Source organism: Falco naumanni, chromosome 8, assembly GCF_017639655.2.
Source record: "Falco naumanni isolate bFalNau1 chromosome 8, bFalNau1.pat, whole genome shotgun sequence".
NCBI classification, from domain to species: domain Eukaryota; kingdom Metazoa; phylum Chordata; class Aves; order Falconiformes; family Falconidae; genus Falco; species Falco naumanni.
Window position 1 is genome coordinate 11513956 of NC_054061.1, and position 17516 is coordinate 11531471.

General features: G+C 45.0%; 1 protein-coding gene across 1 annotated transcript in view; it reads right to left on the reverse strand.

The window, feature by feature from the left end:
- The window catches only part of ERGIC1 (endoplasmic reticulum-golgi intermediate compartment 1), a 58042-nt gene that overhangs the window by 16445 nt on the left and 24081 nt on the right, over positions 1 to 17516 (reverse strand). Inside the window, exons 3-5 of the mRNA XM_040602822.1 lie at positions 12792 to 12864; positions 2552 to 2646; positions 1787 to 1911 (exon numbers count right to left, since the gene is read on the reverse strand). Coding sequence (XP_040458756.1) covers positions 1787 to 1911; positions 2552 to 2646; positions 12792 to 12864 — 293 coding nt within the window. The remainder of the gene's footprint in view (positions 1 to 1786; positions 1912 to 2551; positions 2647 to 12791; positions 12865 to 17516) is intronic.

The window sequence follows — 17516 nt, forward strand, 5'->3', positions numbered from 1 at the left end:
GGATCACTCTGGCACGCATACACTTTTCAGGTCACTAGCTTTACTCCATGAAGTCTTTCCGCAGATTCAGCTCGATCACTCTTATGGAGGATGCAAGAATTTTCTCGTATTGGGAAAAGGTTGGAAAATTAAACAACACTGAGAAGCAATCTGACATGGCCTAAGACAAGAGTGGGAGGACAGTTATACAACTGGTGCCTGTTGTGCTCTCTGCAGAGACACCTCACCAGCAGGGCCACGGGAGGCCACATGCCGGTTCCATGTGCTTTCAGGAAAGCTAATTTAAATGACTTGAGGAACAGCAGTGCACCCCTGGGAACACTTTCAGGTGTGGACACAAGCTGTGTCATACACAAGCTCGGTAAACAGGGTGGCAGCGTCTGCAGTAAGTAGTACACACGATCATCTCACTGATATCTCGTCCTCCCTCTTCAGGTTTGAGAACAACACCCAAGTGTAACCCTTGGTCAAGTTTCAAAGCCTGGCTACGTCCCACTCCAAGCACTGGCTCATACAGAAGCCTGTACAATTCCTGCCAAGGGACTGCAGATGTCCATCATCCGTGAGAGGTTCAGGTTTTCAGAGCCAGAAGCCCCGGACCGGGTCCCCTTCTTCTGACAGCAATCCCAACCACTGTATGAGGCAACGCAATTAGTGGCCCTTCACAGATTAAGCAGTGAGGGGAGCGCCTCGCTGCCACCTGCAGCAGCCCCCTTTTGAGTTGCTTTGGGGAGCAGAACACACCGCATCTGGCAGACAAACCCCCCAAGTATTTCAGCCCTGCGCTTTGGGAGCTAACAGAACAAGAACTGCCTTTCAGGAAGCCCTTTCCCAGTTTTGTGGGCTATCAGCTGCCAGTAATCTTGGTGGCTTAGATGCAAGGGAAGAAACGTCCTCTCTGTAAGTCCCTAATCCTCTCCACGCCACAGAATCAGTAAGAGGTTCTGCCTGTTATTTTTAGATGCGATTTAACATGACCTGGGAGGAAAAGAAGGAAGTAGGATTTTGTAGCCTGTGGTACATGAGGAGGCATGAATAAAGGGTGTGCCCTTCTGAGGACATCAGTGGGCCCCACCACTGCCTCCCCCACCCCAGCTAGTCATCTCCAGCATTACATAGCAAGATTATTCAATTCTGAACACACCCATCCCAGAGAGGAGCCTCCTCCAGGCCTGGATTTTCATTCTTTGAGACAGAAGCAGAGCATCCCGACAAAGCATGCGCAGAGGCCGCACGCGTGGATTCCAAACATCTCAGCATGGAGCCGCTTCTGTTATGCTGGCACCCTCTAGTTGGGAACATTCCTGTCATTCTGCAGCTCTCGAAACAAAAGAGCACTTGGAAAGAGACATTGCCAAAGACCTCTACACAGTGAGTCACATTTTGGAGGTGCAAAAGTCATGACGAGTAAACATAGAAGGCACTCGGCATTTGTAGGTAATTCATACATCCCCCTAAACATTAGACTGCTGCACCGAGAGAGACAGCAGTGGCCACAAACCGAGAGAGACAGCAGTGGCCGCAACGCAGAGCTGCTCTCTGCTGTTAAGCGATGCTGTCTCAATTACCTGTTTCGGAGGATGAAGAGAAAGCCTGATCTAACACATTCTGTGCGGGTCTAACTACGCCGCCTCCTCTCTCTGCACTGTTCTGAAGGACTGAACTTACCACTGATGAGGGACACAAACATACACTCTACGGGAGAGAGACTGACACACAGATTTTCATAAGCGTTTTACAAATGGGTCTTGCTAGCATTTCCTCACCCACTGTCATTCCTACTCACCTTGTTGATGCTGAAATGGCCCTCAAACCTGCAGCCATCCCCATTATTGAGAGGTATCTTCATCGAGTTGTCAATATGACCCACTTCATGCCTTCCCATTTCATCTTGGATGTCTAGTCCAACTACTGCATGGGTGGGAGGGGAGGAGACAAAAAAAAAATCCAATCAAAAGAAATAACAGGAAGGCTGCATAGGAAAAGCATGCACTGCTTTTACTGGGAAAAAAATCCACATCTTTTTTCCTGACATTTGACTAAACTGTGCTAGTAACATCATTTGTCAAATACTGTTATACCATCTCTCGTAGCCAAACTTCTCAGACTGTATATTTGACACAAATATACCTCCCTTATTTTTCCAGCTGACTGCAATCTCAACTATATAAATAGAAAAAGTTCAGGCAGATAAGGCAGGTGATTTGCAAAAAGCCAACAAGTTGCTGATGCATTCAGAGTCACAAATGAAACTTGGAAGGTTTCTTGCTCCCAGACACAGAAAGGTTGCTATGAAAAAAGGAAATAAGATTTAGAAAGAAGCCAGTGACAAAGTTAGCCAGCCACTAAGAAGAGCTGCAGAGCGAGCACAGGGTCCAAGAAAACAGGTGTCCTGGCCTGAAAAAGAAAGCAATGTGGCATTGGCAAAGGCCGCAGCTACTTTGTCTCCATCAACCTTGTTACAGAAGAAGGGCCACTGTACCAGTTTGGGACTGTTTCAAGTATTACTTAAAATACAAATTAAAACTGTTAAGTGAAAAGGGGTACTCACATTCACAATGCAGGTTTGGCAAACTGATGTTCAGATTCACTTCTATTTTACCTCCACTGTCTTTGTCTGGGTCATCCACGTAGAGCTCATTAACTCTGGAGGAGAGAAGACACAGGTGGGTTCAGGCACCTAGCTACCTTCCACAGGGAAAAAACCAAATAGCATGGGAAGGGAAAAAAAGGAGACTTTGAAGCAGGGGGTTTGACTGTGTGACAGCTGCAACAGAGAGAGACAGAGAGTGAGAGCAGAAAAAGCTCTCCACAACTGCACAGGGGCAAATCACAATTTAATTTTACTTCTTGCATGGCAAGTGCTGGAGGCTTTAAACATGTCCCTTGCAGCAGCAGCAAACAAAACTTCTGGTCCGATTTATGCTTCCTGCCCTCTCCCCTCACCTGAGTTTCCAGAGCTGATACAAAACAAGAACTTGATGTTGATGAGGCAGCAGGCTAGTGTGCTAGCCCTCTGCATACCTAGAGTCTGCTACTCCTTTTAGGAAAGAGGGAAGCATGGGCTTTTCGATTTGTTTCATAAATAATTTTAGAGAAAGCCCACTCTCAACTATCCCACAGGAAAGCTTATTTGTGTACCTAACTGCCTTTTGTTATTGCCACCCAGCTGACGGAGCAGCAGCAAAAGAAGGCAGCATGGCATAGTTGTATCTCTCTTCTTATTATCTCATTTCAATCTATGAATGCTAACTGAAAGCAATGACTAAAATTGAGGAGAAGAGGATTTGAGCCAGGAACAGATGGGAAGAAACATCCTGGACAGCAGGACCCAACACACTATGCAACAGTCTCCCAGAGAGTAATGTTGTTTCATAGCACCCACAGTGCTGGCACATATTTCACAGAAGACAAAATACACATATAGAGCGAAAGAAATACAAGAGTATAAATATTTATTGTCGGCACATACAATCCATCTGACATGTAAAAAATAAACCAAAAAAATCCAACACAAGCACAGCTGAAAGAGCTGAATGGTCCTAGAGAATCCACTCCAGGGAAAGTCACCATGCCGAACTGAGAAGACTGCGAGATTCCCTGACAGCTCTTTCTCCCTCAAAGCCCAACACTGTTTTCGGCCTCATAAAATACGAAGATTTGACAATTTATCGTCCAGTCGGACAGATTATAAAGCTATGGGAACTTATGTTCAGGCAAGCTACATAAAATAAACTACCTTTGCTACTAGAGTGCTATGTATTCTTTTTATTTAATGCTCAAAGTGCATGAAACCCTTTGACAAGCCCTTGCAGAAGAGTCTATATGCTAATAGACAAACCAGACTAAGGGCAGCTACAAGACAGATTCAAAGTGATTTTGCTCTGGTGATACATCTCTGCACCATAATGAACTGTTTGCCCCGTGGATCGAGAAGAAACAAGCCTTCACACTGAGAAACACACAGCTGCCAATTTTTTTAGAGGTAATTACTCACAGGTCAGTGGGGTTTACAGACACTCATTTAAAACCAGCACAGCATTTGTTTTCAGCTTCACAGCCCTACCTTTCTCTGTTTTTAATTGGCTTGACAAGTTGCTTGCAATCATTACTCAACGTATTTTTCAAGTGATTAATAAAAATGACACAGAGGGAGGGGAAAGATTGCTCATCAGTGACCTAGTTAGAAGCTTCTTGGCTGAGCCCTCTTCTCCCCGGTGGAATGTATTAAATCTTCTACGTGTTTATTACTGGCAGATTGGGTAGCAATTGGGATTAAGTCATATGGCCAAGTATGGTTGTGAGGAGCAGCTCCAGCCAGGACAGGCATTAATCCCCCAAAGCCATGCGCCTTTCTGTGCTCCCCAAATCCTCCCATCAAGATCCCAGTTGGCAGCAGACCTGTTTCGTAACAGCACCTGGCTTCTTCCCAGCTCTCTGCCGTCTGAGATGTGGGCCACGCCCAGCCAGTGCCGCCAGCAACTTGGCGTTACTGGCAAAAAGGAGCATTCAGGCCAGGGCTGACAGAGAAGCGGGTCAGGTTCAGCAGCTCAGCTGAACATCCCAGCTCCTTGGAGGAAAGCTCTAGGAACGTCAATATTTGTATTTGCTGATTTCCAGTTCCAAACCTGTCAGAAAACACGCGGTCAGGTGCGGTCTGCCAGCACAGGCACACAAGCGAGCGAGCAGTGGGTGCCGGCAGGAGTTACGGGATGAAGCACGCAGAGGGAGCCTACGGAAGCTCTTATGTAGGAAGGCAAGCAGTGAGGTCACCCGGCTGCAGACTGGATCACTGAGGCAAAGAGAAGTAGGCCAGTTTGTCACGTCACACAGCCCATTAGCTGCAGATAAAGGAAACTGGTTTCCTGTCCTGCACTCCAGTCACTGGACCAACGGTTCCCAACTTGTCCCTTGGGCAAGGCTCACAGCCATTTCCTCCTCCTCCTCCTCTTTACCTACTAGCCCCCTGCCCCTCTCCCACCCACGTTCCTGATTTCATAACCCCATCTATCACTCCTTAGACATCTGACAGCTTGTGATAGTTCGTCTTTCCTTCCCCTCCCTCGGCCCTGCAGCGCTGCCGTTCATGGAGCATGCTGCCTGCTGAACCCACTGCTCCCATCTGGCTCCGGCCGCACCAGCTCTTGCGGGGGGCCCAAGCCCACAAACCCAGCAAGGGTTCTCACCAGCGGCTCCAAAGAGCACCCTTCACGCTGACCTGCTCTGTTATTGAGGTTCCCTCTCACTATGGGGAACCAAGGGCACAATGACAGCACACCACAGGCTACACTCGCTGGGGCAAACCGCAGGAGATACATCATCATTTTCAACAAACTGGGAATATCACTCCCAAAATACATTCTGGAAACCTCACAGGTAAAGCTAACGGCCGGGGTCAAGGCTAGTCCCTGTGAAGCAGGGCCACCTAAGTCTGGACGGGGCTGGCAGGGAACCGGCACTTACACCTCCCTCGCTGTCCTTCTCCCCAGGGCCAAGCAGCTAAATTCCACACAGCCTTCCTATTATTGAATTGGACAATTCTGGGATGTTGGGAAAAGCACTAGTTACCACCTCTAGTAACTCTCCCTGAAGGGATAACGTCTCCAGTGGAAGAATGAAGTTGGTTCTAATTTATAGCTGTCCCTCCTGGAACATAAAGTGTCCCAGGAGTAACAGAGCTTAACAATGAATCCAGGACGGCCACAAGGCAAATAAAACCCGAGGTCAGACAGAAGGACACTGTAAACACAGCTGCTGCTTTGGCTGTTTAGAGGCAGCGTACAGCGTCGGATCGCAGCTCCAAAGATGACACATACCTTCTCCGAAGACCCTAACCACACGGGAGCTGGTATTTCACTGGTTGTCGTTAAGGTCTATGTGAGTAAAAGCAGCACAATAAAGCAGGGGTGAGGTGCAGAGCTATGAAAGTACAATGAGGGCAACAGGACAGGGGGGAGGTGGCCCTCTCCCCCCCCAGGGCCTCCCACCACTGATTCAAGGAAAGGGAGGAAAGCTGCTCCACGCAGCAGGAGCCATGATCCACACAGAAAGAATCCGCTTCACTTCTAGAAAGAACCATTTCTAAATACCTCACATTCCTGAGTGGTGCTGCTGGGCTTCTCGATTGCTTATCCCCTTTGCTGACAAACTTGCAGCATTACACAGAAAATGCTGGAAGCACTCTAGCTAAGATCGCAGATCATGCAAATGGCACGCCGAGACAGAATGAAAAGGAGAAACACCAGCAAGAGATCTCAGCATTTCTTTAAGATTTTATCCAAAGAAAGCCAGACCCATTCCTCATGCTCTAGCACTAGATTTACGACACAGCAGCTTTGTTTCCCCAGAAACAAAACTTCCTCATTAACTTACTTCCTGGTCACTAACCAGCAGCCCTGGCCACTAACATTAGACACTTCAGCACTTCAACAGCTGAAGAGCTTGTGGCCCTTGGAATACAAGAGGAGACACACTGCATCAACCTTTCAGAGCTCCACGTGCTTCCTGGGTGCTCTCTAAACACATCTTCCTTGTCCTCTGTCATCTTCATCCTAGCCTCTGTTTCAAGTTTTAGCCTTTTTTCCCCATCTCTTTCACAGCAAACAACAAGGCACCCTCCCTCCCCAGCCATCAGCCATATAGAAAATACAGCCATTTACTCCAGCAAGCTGCATTCTACCTTGTCCTCCAACTGTCAGAAATCCTCCCTGGTCCCCAGGACCCTAAGCCTATTCTTTCTTGAGGGAGCTCAAAGCTTCTCAAAAGACTTTCTCAGGCAAACTCTCTTGGCTTCACTTGCCATTTCAGCTCTAATCAACGACCTTCCAGAAACAACCATCCAAAGCTAAGATTCCTGTACTACCATCTTTTCAGTTGTGCCAGACCAGAGAAGATCCAGCATAAGACAAACAACCCATCTTCTTCTCAATCTGTGCAAGGAAACAACAACCTGCTGGTCAGCAAATTCGCTACTGTGTAATAAATTGTGCACATGTCTATTGCTCTGCCATTTGTAATCTTACTTCTACATCCTGATCTCAACCAGTTCTTCACTGAGAAGGTCTTTGTCCCAGATTAGGTCTTAGCTCAGCTGTGAAGCACAGAAAATGCACTGTCCTACACAGGAAGGAATTACAGTTCTCCAGGAGGTAGGAAGGAGAAGGGTTCGAAAGACGTCAATGTAGATTTGAGTCAGAAATTGCAAATGACATCACAACACGACCTTCCACTTCCTGCTAACCCACACATGTGCATTAGGATAAACGGCATAACAGCACTTCACAAAGATATAACACCTTTTATTAAGTAGTCTCCAAGTTACTACGCAAACACTAATTAAGCTTCTTAGCACCCCTGAGAGGTAGGCAGCTACGTATTACATCCTTCTACAGAAAGGTCTCAAGGTTAGTCCACGGCAAGAAGAGGATTACAACTCCGCACCACTCTGACTGCTAGGCTGTATCCCCTGTGCTGGTCTAGTTTGCTCCAGCATTTCATCTGCCTCAACGGGATCAGTTGCTGGAGTTGGAGTTTTATCTCCAGTTTAGCATCAGAAGGTATCAGTGGTAGCACTGTGCTCCGGGTGCAGACGGCTTATGCTCCGAGCTTACAGTTTCCAGCAGAAACTCTTGCTGCACCAGGATCACGCTCTGCTGCTTAGAGCAGGTGCAGCTTGACCCAGCAGGTTGTTAGCAGAGATTTTCATGGGCCAAGAGCCACAAGACACATTCCACATACCTTGGAGAGCTAAGGGACGAAAACCCTCTGAAGGCAGGTAACAATTCTGCTTCACTGCAGGATCAGGCTTGGGCATACAAATGAATCCAGTGTGAACAAGCAACGCTGCTCTCCGAAGCTCCTAGTGTTTTGCTTCCTTCCACACTGGGGGTACCTGGCAGCCTGCACGAACAGTCAAGTTGTGCTGCACGTGATGTGGCCCCGGCAGAGGAGCTGCGCTGTGTGATATTCATAGACTGGGCAAGGTATTTTTCAAAATGACTAAAGCTAGCAGGTGTCTCCAGTGAATGATCCGGTCACCTTAAATGAACATTTATTTGGACATTGCTCATGATTTAAAATTTAATACAAAGACAGTGTGTTTATTACTGCTTCAGTAATTAATTGCCTTGCAGGGGGGCACAGCCTTCCAAGTGGCAAAGTTGTAACTTCAGACTGTTCTTTGCCTGTTACTATATTTAAAAAAAACCCAAACAACAAACCAATAAAACACTGCCAGAAGCTGTGTGCTGCTTTCTGCCGCATGCTTTGGCAGAGGAGTTATTGTTGAGCAGCTACATTCATACCACAAGTACCCCATTCACACCCTTCTGCCCCTTCCCCTGGCTGCCAAAGTGAGGCAGACTAGATCAGTTAATTACATCTTTCCTCCTTAATGATGGAATACTTCGAAAACTCTTATTGATTCTACAGAACATAATTCATGACCTAATTATAGTGATAAAACTGCAAGATTACCATCTTGCCAGCTATTAACTTCTAGCACTGATCTGAGTTAATTAGAAAAGATAGGTGATTTCTACACTCTTGACTTGCAACATAACAGCACGATGAATGAGGAAGGCTGCTAAAAGTATGCCAGGCAATTTCTAGCCCTGAATCTACTCTCAACTCTCAACCTACTACTGATCCTGCCCAGGAAATACCAAACAGATTTAGCACTTCAGCTTAATTTCTTCAGCTATTTGAGTCGTTTGCTCAGTGGGACAACCGTGCTTGATACTGACAAATTTTGCAGAGGTTCAAATGTGTAGCATGAACCTCCTTTTTTTAATCCATCTTTTACAGAATTAAGGAGGCCAATCTAGGTTCTTGTTTTGGACTAAGTCTTCAGTCAGTCTCAGTTTGGACAGAACATAAAACCAAATGAACAAAAACTAATCAAGAAGCTCCTTGATTTCGAGTCAAAGTCATCCTCCCTTCAACTGCAATGATTGGTTGTGGCTGAGCAAAGAAGGAAAAACCTCTTCCCCCACCAGCCCTTCATTCTGCTTTTCCTGGAAAGAATGCAGCCCCACTTAAGAACCAGGCTTTGATTTCCTTCATGGCTGCTCAGCAGACAGGCTGTTAGGGTCACACAATAAATCAAGATGAGAAACTAGGAGTTTTCTACCCTACTCAGGCTCTACGCAGGAAGCCAGTCAGCAGCAAAATAGGAGATGCATTTGCAGCGCGTTACCTATGGCACATGAACTTCCTGCATGTCTGCTGTAATGTGCGCACGTCTTAGTTTGGCTTCCTAAACTGAAGTAAGCTCCCCTGCACAGACGCAATCTTCACGCTCATTAGAAATGCCCACACGAGTTATGACATACCTACTGTGATGCACGCTGCCTTCCCCACATAGGTAATCTCTTTGGTTTTAGTGTTATGACTGTTATCCTCAAGATGAGGGCGGAATTTCTTGGCTTTCTGCCACCCAGACAAGTCTTTAGCAGTTGAGATTATAAACGCTAAAACAATGGGCTGGTCAAGGAAAAACTGCTTTGAAGTTGGGCAACACTGACCGTACTGAGATTTCTAGTAATACCAGGAATTTCAGTTGCTACAGCCATACGAACGTAGAAGAAAGTCCAACAGTGGGTAGAAGCGAACAAGTATTCGGGGTTAGCGTGGTGCGCAGCAGACCTTATTTTCTCACATTGCAACATGAGTTCCACAAACCACACCAACCTCTAACTTTAGAGACAGATACCAAAGAACCCTCCCGCTGGTGAGCCAGACAGTTAATCCTGTGGGTACCACTGCTGTTGAGGTTGCTGCTGACTTGCCCTGCAGCAGGCTGTCAGTGCACACACACCATGCACAATTACTTGGCATAATGGGGCTATGAGGTAAGTATGAGTCCACATCAGCAAACCTGGTACGTCTCTGATGTGAGGCACCAGGCCAACTGCTCTCGATTTCACCTTGCCGTCAAAAATGTGCAGCTATCCCCACGCAAGCCAGCTCTGTCAAGCGCATGACTGCTTTAAAGGAAACCTGACGCAAGAGGAGAAAGACTGATGCAGTCTCAGTACAGCTGGCACTGGCAAAGCAGGAAAGCTCACCCCATGTAAGTGCATGCTAATTAATCATTCAGATCCTGGCTGACACTAGGAAACTTCAAGCTGGGAGAGATATCTGTTGCAGGAGACTTAATACAAAAGAAACTCTAAGCTTGCAATAAAAGTTGATAGGAATTGAACAGTTTGCACATAAGGAATCTTCCGTATCTTCAGAAGTATTTGATTCATGGGCAAACAAGGCTCAAAGTATCTCTGTAAGGTACTGTCTCCCCTGTTATTTGCTACCACCCAGTGAACCGGTGGCACAGAGTTCTCACACTGTTTGTTCCAGACCACGCAGAGCTCCACACTTCGGCACCCTTATCCCAAATGATGTGGCTATATACTGCCTTGCAACACATCGCTACTAATACACAACTGAAAAGGAAGCACAAGAGGTTCACAACATCTTTAAACACCTTTAAGGTGTTCCCAGAAGAGAAAACAATGAGTAAGAAATGGAAAAAAGAAAAGTTTACTTCCACTTTAAAAATTGCTGAACTGGGAAGCACTTTGTTATGTGACTTTCTGAAATATTTCCACTATTACAGGGGAGCCTGTTCACCAAAGCTGTGGGTGACCTGTTCCCAGCCACAGAGGTTTTGATGACCTATAACTCATCAGAAGGAGGTTTTCGTATTCTGCAAGCTATTGTGTTGGATGGTCCATGACAAATCAGTTTCCTGCATTAGTCTCAGTCTCTTCCACGACATCCTCTCTAAAATTTTACTGCTTTACCGCTTACAAACCCAGTTCCTGCTGGGAGAAGGCAGTTTACCATCTCTCTGACGTTTTAATGAGAAACTTGTCAGCTGAGCATGCAGGAGCTTATAGCACTTCTAATATCTTTGCGGAAAATGCATCATCCTGTTAAGAAAAAAGCATGAAGAGGCCTCAGAGGATCATACAATTTTGCTATTCAAAAAGAAATCTCTAGTCAGGAAACTACCACTACATAAAGGCATGTGCACTCAAATAACTGGATCAAAATCAGGTAACTATTACTAATTCTTCTGGTAGAGCATTAACTAAACAAAAAAGAAAACCAGATGAGAGAGTGAGATCTAAGAGGACAGCAAAAAAAAGTACTATTTTACCTGAAGCAATTTATCTAGCTTTTCTCTGTTTTTTAAAACAAGAAAACCCAAGAAAACTCAGCTCCTGAGAGAAGTGGGTTGATAAGGCGGCCCTAGTATTTTACAAATAAATGCATGGAACTGAATTCAAAGAGACGGCAAAGATAACATCTCTGAAGTAAATGTGCAATGGGCATAAAAAAAATATCAGCTAGAGCTAGATTACACTACTGGCTTAAGGTTAAACATTACTCAAGGTTAAAATTATTATTGAAATCATATTGCTGACCCAAGTCAGAGCTGCTCAAAAACAATGAAAAAGCGACATGGTTATCAGAAGCCACGTAAAGCATGGTCAATCTAAGTACAGCACAATAAGCCCAACGTATTTCAAAGCCCAACTTCTTCGCTCAGCAGTGACATCTGTTACTCTCTAGACCGTCATGTAAGTCTGACAGAAGTTCCACCCTTCCTAACTATCCAGGAACTGTGCATCACAGTCTAGTGAGCTCATGGACACATCAGTAGGATGATGGAGGATATTTCCTAGAACCTAAACCAAAAGGTACCCATGTTAATGGTTACTAAGAAAAGTTTCTTTCAAGGGAGGAGCAGCATGAGAACAGGGAGAAAAAGTAGTGTGATTAACTAAAATACTTGTTCCATGAACAATTTTTAAAAGCAGAAATTATTTCCATTTTTGCTCAAAGCAAGGCCTCACAGAAGCTACCTGGGACAATTCGTCTTCAGGCACAAAACCTGTCAACTAAGTTTCCAAGTAAGGCTCATCAGGTGAAAAGAAAGAAGATAAATCTCATACATGAGCAAAGCTATCTGCATGTATCAGAGATACAGCTCTGACATTAAAAAAAAAAAGATATTATTAGCATTAAACTAATAACCATTCATATTTTATGCAATTCATTTTTCCAAAAAGCATCTCCAAAAACATCCAACGAAGACTGGCAGAACGTGATACCCATTTTATCCACAGGGAAGCAAGGGGAAAAGAGAACGTCTTCTCAGAGATCCCACCATGTCTGCCATGGGACCCCACAGTCTCAAGAGCACAGACCACGTGGATTCATCCAGTAAGCACCACACATTTAAACATACGGTGTCACTGATGAAAAACATGCTACTTTTTGAGAATCACTTTGAATCAAACAGAGGAAAGTGCCTATTCAGGAGGAGAGGGGAAGCAAATCTCAGATGAGGGCAAGAAAACAACAGCCTAAGGAGGAAGAAGGAAACTGCAACTGACTGGAATTCATCATCTTAGCATTCACACTGCCTTACACCTGATCACCGGAGAACTGAAAAGGGTCAGAAGCTTTTGATCCGCAGTCACATGAAAAATATCCACTCTGCTCAACATGTATGCAGCTAATAAAGGATCAAGCAGGTCTGCAACAGTTTTCTCCATCAGAATTATTTTAGAACCAAGGTGTTCCCCAGCATACTCTAGTAAATTAAAAAGCTGAATGAATGACTGAGAATTCAGACTTAAGCAAAAGGAATACAAAAACCATTAGACAACTAACGGACCTAGTGATATTACAGGCATATTTTTCCAAGATAACAGAGTGAAGCTGTAAAGAATCATGTATGCACATACATTCAAACAAAGGAAAACATGATTTTTACTTACATTTCAGTGGCTATGAATCCGGTGAGCTCAGACAGGAAGAGAAACAGTATGAAGAGACAGCAGCAGACAGAGACTGGCAAAGAGGCAAGAAGAGGAAAAGGTTAGTTTCATATCTCTAACAAAGGCAAAAACTGTTTTCACCCAGGCATATTGTTCCCCCCGTGGATACACCACCCAGACACACTTGAGAACTAATTTAGAGACCCAAAGGAGGCCATCAGAGCCGTAACCTTCAATGGCATGCTAACACCCAACATCCTGCTGGGTATCTTAATTCTTGGTCCACCTCTTCCACACCGATTTCTGTCTCGCTAGGGCTCTACCAGCACACAACCTTGGTCTGCCAGCTCTCCCAGCTTCTTGACAAAGCTGCTTGATGATATATTACATCGTTGGAGCCCTTGCTCCAAACGGAGTTTTATTACTACTAAAACCTCCAGAAAAGAAAAAGATCAGCACTTCCTTGCTTCAAAAGCATACGGTCAGCTACAGTGGTTTGTGGATTAGGAGACACTTTGGTTCTTTGTCAAATTCTAAGGCTACATCTAAGTCATCCCACAGCCTGTACTACCCACTAGATAGAGCTGGTACAGCAGAGACATGGCAATAATGGACTAGTCTAGCCAATGCCTGATACTTCTCTATTTTCTCCATTTGGCCATACATTGATTCTTCAGAGAGGGAAAATTCCCAGCGAAGGAATTGCAAAGTATCTGGACAAGTCCCATATCTTTTCTAAGAATGCCAACCTAGAGTTAAAAGAAGGGAACCCGAAGTAACTGGCACATTACTGGTTATTCTTCATCAGAAAACTATTCAAAACATCGTACAGTGACATTCAGACAGCAGTGACAGAGTCATTGACCCACAAAGGAGGGGCTGGAAGGACACCTGTAAATCCTATTGAACAGGGATGACTGGAGGAGACAAGGATGTGCCAACTCAAGGAGACAGGGCTGCAATGTGTATCTGTATTAAATAAAATACCCAAGTTCACCATGAATCACTATACGTAAGAGTAAACCAGGAAATGGCACGCTACTCCAGGGCTGTGACAGCAGTACCATCTGGCTCACCCCTCAAGCCCAGCAGAGCTGCAATGACCAAGCACTCTTTGGAAATGACCACTTTACCATAGCCACTAATTAGGATTGAGAAATACACAAGAAAAACTCTGTTCCTCAGCTTTATTCCACATGACCTACACAGTCTGAATACCCGTTCCTTTGGGAAGCTCAAGCAATAACGGGTTGGGAAGCAATTTTCTCGTACAATTGCGTCTGTCCCAACTCCCTTGGTAGAGAACGTGAGAGGCAAGGGAAGGAAAGAGGAGGTACTTAAGGCAAATACCGAGACAGACCCTTGTGCGACCTAAAGCCTTGTGCCCCATTCTTCAGATTAGTCAGTTTATAGTTCTGAGGAAAGAGAAATGCGTTGCTTCCCCTTCCTCATCAGAGTAATTTCAAGGGTGGATTAACGTACTGACCCTCTGAAAAGTGCAAGGGTTTAAAAGAGATGCCAAAAAAATCCATTAGCTAGGATGAAGAAAGAGAGAAAAGGAAAACCAAAGTCAAAGACCAGCAGGAAAATGAGGGGATATTAATTTCTAAAGAGAAAACTCCGGCGGTTACACAGTTGCTTCCAAGTCTTAACTGTCAAGACAGAGAAGAGCAATACTGCTGTAACCCAGCTAAACCATCGGCATGGTGCACCATGCAGCGCGGGGGAGGAGAAAGGGCTACTTAAAGCACAGCAGCAAATTCTTATGAGAACATACACACCTACGTAAGAGCACAAAAAAGGTAACCTAAGCACAAGACTAGTTCATCCAGTGTTCCTTACTGTTAATCACCAAACAGCACAGACGCAAGATCTCTGATCTTTGGCAGTATGCAGGGGAGAGCATCTGACATACAGACAACCCTTTCTTCTTTAATTGCTTCCCATATTCCTCTTTGCTTGTTATCCTGTAAAGGCTTTCCACAGCATCAGCTAGACCTCTCTACTCTCCAGGACTTCTATGCAAGCCTGGTACTACTAACTGTAAACTCTCTCCCAGAGTCTTCTTTCTCTTCCAACTTTTTAATATTCTTCTCTGCCATTTATATCATCAAATTACCTTCTCCTTTTCCAGTATACAAAGCATCTGCTCCCTCAAGTCCATCTTCCAATCCAGCTCTTGCAGGGAAGGCTTGTGACAACACTTACCAAGCACAGTACAGTAAAATTCCACTAACCTATAACTAAAAAATCCTGCAAGAATGCCCTGAAACACCTAGCAAGGACTGACCTTCAAAGCTTCTCAATGTCTTCAAACTGCACTGTCAGTTTTCAACCTTAGAAGAGATTACTGAGGGTGGACATGAGAGGAGGACATAAAATCACAAGCAGCCTGAAGGAGATGAATGGGCAACAACTACCACTGTCTCTTCCAGCATGGGAATGGGAGGGAAGGGGGAGGTTTTCCTTTACAGAACACCTAATTAAATTCTGAAAATTCATGACTATGGACGTTGAGAATGCTTGAAGAAAAATCTGTAAGATTTCAAAAAGGAATCATACGTGTCCTGAAAGAGAAATCCATTGAGGGCTACTAAGCGCAAAGGTACCACCTCCAGCTCAGGCAGTTCCGAACTGCCAGCGGACGGGGGCCTGGTGAGGTGTTCAGCCTGTCCTCGTGCTCCTTCTCAGGCATCTGCTGCTGACCACTCCTGGCCAGAGGACACCAGGCTGCACAGACATTTGCACTGACCTAGCTAGCATGGCGGCTCTTGTGTTAAAACTCTTCTTGTACACACGCACATTTTCAGGGTGGGGGAGGTGTCTCTAGCTTGAGAAGCGTGAAAGACTTACGCGTTAAACCATCTCTAGAGCCAATGGTTTTTCAGATGCAGAACGTGAGCTCCTCTCCTTAGCATGGAGCTGCAGGCATATAAGATGTTCCCAGCATAAGAATTTACACACACAGTGCTTCGGCTACTTATTTCATAGCGAAGGTCTTTACTTGCTTCCATGCAAATGTGCAGTTCCTGCCACCCACATTTGACAACTGTATTATATTTGGAAAAGTAGATTAAAGGCTAGGATCAGACAGAATAAACCAATTCATGCATAAAGCTTAGTTTAACTGCAAGAGCACTGTGATGTTCCCACAGAGCTCAAAGGACCACCTAAGACAGGTTTCTTAAAACTCTAATATGATAACACAACCAATATATCAAAGGTTGCTGGTGTTAGATGCACTGAAACACACTGCTGTTGGCTAATCAGTAATCCCAGAAGGCTGGGAAATTCTGCCAAATTAATTTTCCTGCACTAGCTTCAACAACCTAACCTTTTTGTACACACCCCATCTATGTACATTCCTGTACCTTCTATGGTACCTTCATACATCTATGTACCTTCCTCCCCACCCCACAAGAAATGAAAGAAACGCAGTGTTTAACACATCATACAGACTGCAAACGTGGATCCATGGCTATATTAAGGCATAAAATTATTAGTATTTATTATTCAATGGAGCAAACTGCTATGAAGTGCAAGGAACGGGTCTTGTTACAGATGCCATGTGAATCATAACTTCGATATTTCCTGATGTGTATTTAAAACCCCAGTCGCCAAACAGCACAGAGTATTTCTGGATAACATTACCATGTGTGAATACAACATGTGCATGCAAACTATGCATCCACACTGACTGATAAATAGCAGGATTGCTACAGCAGCTGTCCAAGTTGCAAGCCCCTCTCTCTCAAGAAATCAGACTGCTCCTGTCCAGCCAGATGCCAACTGCCAGCCAGCCAGGGCACGTGCTGCTGCTGCTGCCTACATCCCCAAACATGGCCAAGTTGTCACCACGTTAGTCAGGTCTGTCGGAGCGGCAGTGTGCTGCCATCACAAACACGCTACGCAGGGGTGGGAAGACCTGCGACTGGCACAAGCATCTGGTGGGAGAGGGACAACAATGGCATGACTGGCTGAGTGGCACAGGGATCACGGTGCTGCCTGAAAGAAGAGATTTTTTATTGGGAAAAAGGAACGAGTAACTTCTGCATGCTTTTCAGAGAAGTCCACAGCAGCGGGTTTGTTGTTCTGCGCAAACTTTACTCCAGTAAAATGCAACGGACTGGTCTTGGTTTCTTCATTCCTACAGATTTTCACTAGTCACAAGGGTTGCTACACAGACCTGCAGTATCTTGCCATGTTCACTGCAACTTCTGAAACTACATAGCCGTACATAACAGAAAGACTCAATAACCCTCCAGCTGGCTTCTAAACTTGCTTGCAATTGAAGATTGCCTTGCTCTTCTCCACCAAAATACCCTAACACTTACTCTCCCCTCCCTGAGCTGCTTCCCTCCTGGAAGACTTGAACTCTTTAGCCTTGGAGGTCAGAAGCAGAGCTGCTATTTTTCGTCTCTTCTGTAACGTGATCTGCACCTTCTTCCCTAATAAACCTCAAATGTATCAAAAGGCCTTTTTACAATCCAAAAGTAACTGCAGGAATCCGGCAGTAAATCCATTCCTATTCCTGAAAGCTTCCAGCACCAGAAGTGACATTGATCTAAAGTTTCAGCAGAAATCATGTGGAACTAGCCTAAATTAAGTCAGCTACTAAGGGCTATTTTACATCTGCTCTTTAAAACTTGGAGGACTTAAGGAAAGCCAAAATACAGCTGCAGCCATAGTAATATCGTGTGTTTACTAGATCCCAAAATATTTTTT